The 6671-nt window shown below is 33.6% G+C and overlaps 1 protein-coding gene across 1 annotated transcript; it reads left to right on the top strand.

Moving 5' to 3' along the window:
• The first annotated feature begins 1990 nt into the window (after positions 1 to 1990).
• GLK2 (GOLDEN2-like 2) lies at positions 1991 to 6040 on the top strand. Its single transcript, XM_039046748.2, has 6 exons — positions 1991 to 3094; positions 3189 to 3329; positions 3484 to 3843; positions 3972 to 4028; positions 5348 to 5470; positions 5572 to 6040. Exons 1-6 carry the CDS (start codon positions 2588 to 2590, stop codon positions 5722 to 5724), a joined length of 1341 nt encoding a protein of 446 aa, XP_038902676.2. The 5' UTR covers positions 1991 to 2587; the 3' UTR covers positions 5725 to 6040.
• The last annotated feature ends 631 nt before the right edge of the window (positions 6041 to 6671 follow it).

The raw sequence follows: 6671 nt of genomic DNA, 5'->3' as shown, positions 1-6671 counted from the left end.
GGATCGATTTCTTTCTTGGTAAGAAAATCAGGCGATGCATTGGTAGTGGATGCATGCACACTTTATGAATGTGTACAAGTTCTCTCAAGTCAAACCCAAGTATAAATCTAACTTAAGTTTCCTGGTAAGTCCAGGGTCGATGCAAGGACTCTAGAATGTTCTAACATTGATTTAGATCTGATGCAGATTTTTCCTAATTAACTGAAGTGTTGGTTATTTATACTAATCTACAGCATGCATGCAAGAAGAAATAGAAGTTCAAAGAGAGAAAGGGGTTTATGGATGAATGGTTTAAACTGCAGTGGTATGCTTTCATTTTCTAGCAGAAATAGCAAGCCTAGATGAGCACAATGGAGATGAAATGAAGATGGTGTAGATGTTTGTTTATAATCTAAATGTGTGTGCTATGCATTGAAAATTCTGTTTTTTAGTTCATGCTAAGTTCAACATCTCTTGATGCGAAAGCCAAGTGTAGTCCTATCTCTAGGGTGCATGTGTTGGTCATAAAGAACAAATAAAAGACATGAGCAACTCTATCTCTAGACTTCTTTTCGCACCTTGGCTTAATGCGTTCAATAGTTAAATTGCTCTCTTGAGTGACTTAACTACTTAATCACTTTAATCAACTAATCAGGAAGATTTAAGCTATAGATTTCATGCTCTCATTAAGTCAGAAAATTCACAAATATACACAATTTTGAAGGTAAACAAATGGAGAAGTGATAAATGACAAAGATAAGATTGAGTTAAAGATAACAAGTGTTTATACAAACAATCTCAGCTTAATGAAATGAAATGGTGAATGGAAATGAAAGATAAAAAAGAAGAAGTCAAGCCGCAGAGTTCAATTTCTTGTCCCCTTTGACTTATTTTAATGCTTGCTACACCAACTTGGTGAAGGAGTTGAGGAAGATTTCTTTTTCAAGCTTCTCTCCTATAGTTCCTCTTGATCAACGGTGAAAATGTTGTCTCTGACAGAGGACTCTAACTATTGGTTTAAGAGAATTTCTAACTATCTGGGCTCAAAAGTGTCTAACTCTGATTTTGCAGGTGGCTTCTCCTTTTATAGGAAAATATCATCAATTTAGTGATTTGACTGCATTAATATCCATATCCTGAGACAACCACATGCTACTTTTGAAATGCTCAGACGCCGTCAATCAGATGCCCATGCCTACAAGTGGTGATTTGACACGAACTTCACAAGCCAAGTGTAACTTTCATGCTCGAACATTCTCGGACATATACCTTTTGCATTGGCCTTAACTGCAACACTTAGTAAATTTCTTTGACTCCTATGTTGAAATACGTTAGTGAAACAGCTTTTTGCTAAAAAGGATACTTTTGTACGTATTTATCACATGTATAGAATTTCATGCATTTTCTTTCATAATGAATGCATTTATATCACTAAAGATCCTAATTATTCCAACTTCGAGAGTACAATAACTTGTAATTCTACAAGTTATTAGCTATAGTTTTTACTATTTTTACATTTATCATTTTTTTCTTTGCTAGAGTGTTTACTATTTCTTTCTCAAACTGAGATAGTTTACATCTCGAACATATACTATTATAACCTAAACTAAAATAATTTACACCCCAAACACAAACTATTATAATCCAACTATAATAACCTAAGGCTATAATAACTAATTCATTGCACCAAACGCCTCCTAACTATTATAACTTGGACTAAAATAATCTACAATCTAAATATTAACTATACAACCAACTAACTATTATAATCCACTGACTATAATAATCAACTCCGTGCCTCAAACACCCTCTTATTATTTAAGGTATATTATGAACATAAAGAAAGAAAAGAAAATTGTATTTTGTTATTTGTTATCCACACAATTAAAAGAAAAAAGAACATAAATAAATACAAAGGTCAATTTGTTCAATTGGGTTTGCCCACATGATAACATCGCTTTCTTGTTTCACTGTACAATAGATATATACATTATATGATTCTATGTCAATCAACTTCCCATTCTAATCCTCTCTGACATCTCTCTCTCTCTCTCTCTCTCTCTCTCTCTCTCTCTCTCTCTCTCTCTCTCTCTCCTTTCTTCCTCATTCAAAGCTTTTTGGCAAAACAATTATTTAGTTCACGAGCAAGCACTTCCTCCCAAAAAAAAAAAAAATCAAAAAAAGGGCATCCACAAGCAAGAGTTTTTCAAAAGGGGAAAAATTGAAAGAGGAAATTCTTGAAACAGAACAAAAACGCTAAAACAAAATCTCTGACATTGCTAGAGATCTAAAATACTCAAGTTGTGGCCGAGATCCAAAGCCCTTAGCTACCTCTCTTCTCTTCTTTTCTTCTAAATTAAACCACCCCTTTACTCCAAGTTCTTCTAATTCACACCAATTAGAAGAACGAAGGAAAAAAAAAAAGTTTCCTTTTTTTGATCAATCTTCTTCACATCAATAGAAAGCAAGATTACCCAATTGAGTCCTTTTGTAAATTTTATGCAAAGTTTGAAACTTTAGGGCAAATTTTTGTTTTTGGGATTGTGTACTCTATCTACTTCTATTTTAAGAAAGAAGTGGGAAAAAAAATAGGGTTGAGAAATTTATAATGCTTGCCTTGTCACCTATTAGGAGTGGCAACAAAGATGAGAAACAAGGAGACATGGAGAGGTTTGATGATTTTCCCAACTTTGATGATGATACAAATTTGCTTGACAGCATCAACTTCGATGATCTTTTTGTGGGAATCAACGATGGAGATGTGTTGCCTGATTTGGAGATGGATCCTGAACTCCTCGCTGAATTCTCCGTTAGTGGTGGTGAGGAGTCGGAAGTCAACGCTTCATCGGTATGTTTAGAAAAATTCGACGACAATACATTAAAGATTATTGATAATAATAAAGATGATGATGAAGATGAGAAAGATTTGGATTCGAGATCTTGTGAACAAGTGGTGGATCAAGAGATTTTGAGTAGACGAGATGATGAATTGGCCACACCAACTAATATTATTGAAGAAGGCAACCCTTTGGTGAAAGATGGTGGCGATAAAATTCTTAAACCCCAAAAGTGTTCTTCTCAATCCAAAAATTCTCAAGGCAAGAGAAAAGTTAAGGTAATAATTTGATATTTCAAGATAAGGGTTTCTTTCTATTTGCAAAAAAGTTGGGAAATTTAAAGGAATTATATGTATGTTTTTTCTGGTGTAGGTGGATTGGACTCCGGAGCTGCACCGGCGGTTTGTGCAAGCCGTTGAGCAATTGGGAGTGGATAAGGCAGTTCCTTCTAGAATATTGGAGCTTATGGGAATTGAATGTCTCACTCGCCATAACGTTGCTAGCCATCTTCAAGTAATTTCACTCTCTCTATAATTTTTTTTTTTTTTTCAGTGGAAGAAAATTTAATGAGTGTATTTAAATTTCTTAGGTTGTTAGGTTGTAATAATTAATGAATTTGGAGAAATGAAGGTTAAAAACATGTGTGTGTGTGTTTTATTTTTGGCAGAAATATAGGTCGCATCGAAAACATTTGTTGGCTCGTGAGGCGGAGGCGGCGAGTTGGAGTCAAAGGCGGCAGATGTACGGCGGCGGTGGAGGTGGTGGAGGAGGGAAGAGAGAGGTGAGTCCATGGGTTGCACCCACCATGGGATTTCCGCCCATGACGCCCATGCACCCTCATTTTAGGCCTTTACACGTGTGGGGTCATCCTTCTATGGATCAATCTCTAATGCACGTGTGGCCTAAGCACCTCCCACATTCACCATCTCCGCCACCTCCATCCACTTCTCCGCCATCTTCATGGTCACACGCCGCCGTTCCTCCTCCCCCTGACCCTTCTTACTGGCACCACCACCACCACCAACGGGTATAATATTTTTTTAAAAAAAAAAATGAACTCATTTTTTTTCTTTTTTTTTTTTGTAATGTTTTTTTTTTCTCTCACTCACGAGTTGTACAAACTTTTTATTTTCATATTTTTGGTATTTTGTGTAGGTTCCAAACGGTTTAACCCCAGGAACGCCATGCTTCCCACAGCCAATTCCGACCACGGTAATTTATCTGTGTTCTTTTCTGACTCATGTTCCTTGGAGTTTTTCTATCTGTCTCTTTGCATTTGCAACATTTTGGATTCCATTTAAAACATGAATTTTCTAACCATATAAGATAATATAGAAATATAATCGCTTCATAATTTTTTGATGTGGGTTTTATTTGTATTCGTTAGTTTTGTTGTGCTCAATGAATAAGTTTATGAAAATCATTTCTTTTCTATGCTGTGTCAATTAATTAAGATTTACATTAATCAAGATGTTAAAGAAGTTTGAATGTCCACACAAACCCATATGTAGAGTTGGAGTAAGAAGTAGGAAAGTGGGCAGTTTTAGTCCTCTTACGATGTTTGATAACTACTTAATTTTTTGTTTTTGTTTTTGTTTTTTAAAATTAATCTTAATTCGTCTATATTCCTTATAATGATTTGCATCTTTTTTAAATATAAGAGTGGAATTCATAGGCAAATTTCAAAAATAAAAACAACTTTTTGAAAACTACATTTTTTAGTTCTCAAAATTCGGTTTCATCTTTCCAAATCTGAGAACTAAGAAAATAAGTTTTCAAAAAGTTGTTTTTGTTTTTGGAATTTGGCTACGAATTCAATCATTGTACGTCAGAAATATACAAGCTTTCGTAAGAAATGTGGATGAAATAGACTTCATTTCAAAAACAAAAACCAAATATCAAATGGTTACCAAATGAGGACTTAGCTAATTATTTTAAAATATTCAATTAGGCTTGTTCTCAACTGGTGGAATAGTTTTCTAGATTGGATTTGTTGGTTAAAATTCTTGTTCTGTTAGTACTGATAAGTTTGGTTTTTATAGCTAGGTTTTTTTTTTCCAACTTCCCTATTTTCCTCTAATTTGAGCCCACTCTTGTTTTCTAACTACTTGTATGTTTCTCATATACATCTTTAAATACATGGATACTCTTTCTATAATACATATATCATATGAAATGAAATATTTTTCTTGATCTTCAGTTCCCATTTAAATGAAAGGGTTTATGCAAAAATATAAAAAAGAAAATTTGATTCGTCATGACATGACTTGGTAAGGATATTTACAAGAAGTGAGATGGTAGGCAGTAGAAATAATAGTTTTTGAAAGAGGAAATACTTGGGTCCCATCTTCTCTCATCACTTGCACCAAAAAAAGATTAAAATATTTTTATAAAGAAATAAGAAAAATTTACTACGTGATAAATCAAATTAGACACAAAGATAGATATTATTCGAAAGATATATCTAAGTATTTTTCTTTAAGAAGTTTGGATAAAAAAAAATTAATGTATTATGTTTTTTTTGGTTGCAGAGATTTGGTGGGGCAGGTTTCTCGGTAATCCCACCGCCTCATCCGATGTACAAAGCAGAGCCCACCAGCAGTACCACCACCGTCGGCCGTTCTCCGTCTCACCCGCCCCTCGACTCGTATCCAGTAAGCTCTATATCCCGTTTGGATATAAAATCATGAAAATGAATAAATTTAAAATTTTTACATAACGAAATAGAAATAATTAAAAGTGGTGGATTTGGCAGTCAAAAGAGAGTGTTGACTCAGCGATCGGAGATGTTTTAGCAAAGCCATGGCTACCACTTCCTCTTGGATTAAAGCCTCCGTCTTTAGACAGTGTGAAAGTGGAACTCCAACGACAAGGCATTCCTAAAATACCACCCACTTGTGCTGCTTAGCTTCTTCATCATCATCATTATCATCATCCCAACGAGCTGGAATTTCATTTTCCCTAAAGCTAGCTCTTCCATTAATTTGACGACATCTCTCTCTCTGCTGCATTTTGCATATATTATCTTTTCTAAATGCATCTACTACTACTATTACCCTATTCTCGCCACTTTGCTTAATTATTATATTATTATTATTGTATCTTGTATTAACATTAGCTAGAGAAACTTTTTCTTTTTCTTTTTCTTTTCTTCTTTTTTGTAATAATAATTCCAACACTAATAACGAATAAATATTAATAATTAGAGACTTTTTCCCCACCAACCTTTTTATTTCTCACCTAAACGTTATGATATTGTTCAGTTTAGGATATTGTTTATTTTGGACGTAAACTTTCACAAAAAGTTATCATATATAATTGGAGATAGTTACTTTCACTTATATATTTTATGATCATCACCTTATCTAATCAATGTAAAACTTTAATTACATTTTCAACATTGATAATATAAGAAAAGTGACTATTAATAATGTTGGAATAAATGGTATGTAACTCTTCATATAGGGTTATCTTTTCAATTCCATAAGTTGTGTTCCTTCCCGAATGATTGCATCGTTTCATAAATAACCAAATTGAAGAAATTAGGACACGACTATTCGAACGGTCACGAATTAGTCTATAAATATGTCATTTCTTCAATTTGATTTCTTTACCTTTTTTTATAGCATTTTTCTTCCTTAAAAATTGGTTGAAATTCGGTATATCTTCAAAGTTTAGTTTGTTAATCTTGTGGACGTGATGCATAGGAAAAGTAATTTGTTCTATTCTGGTAGACCTTTACTCTCTAAACTCAAGCATTAAGATGAGTAAATTTTTCTTAAGAAGACGAGGTAAAATTGTTGGATTTAGATAGTTTCTTGTATATGAATATTATGGTTTTATGTGTTTTGTTTA

This window comes from Benincasa hispida, chromosome 10 (genome assembly GCF_027475165.1).
Source record: "Benincasa hispida cultivar pf3 chromosome 10, pf3_genome.v1.1, whole genome shotgun sequence".
NCBI classification, from domain to species: Eukaryota; Viridiplantae; Streptophyta; class Magnoliopsida; order Cucurbitales; family Cucurbitaceae; genus Benincasa; species Benincasa hispida.
Note: the sequence above shows the minus strand (reverse complement) of the source record. Positions and strands in the feature narration are given on the sequence as shown.

Coding starts and splice junctions, on each gene's coding strand:
- GLK2 (XM_039046748.2), top strand. CDS start 2,588: ATGCTTGCCTTGTCACCTATTAGGAGTGGCAACAAAGATGAGAAACAA. Junction 3,095..3,188: donor AAGGCAAGAGAAAAGTTAAG/GTAATAATTTGA, acceptor TTTCTGGTGTAG/GTGGATTGGACTCCGGAGCT. Junction 4,029..5,347: donor CACAGCCAATTCCGACCACG/GTAATTTATCTG, acceptor TTTTGGTTGCAG/AGATTTGGTGGGGCAGGTTT.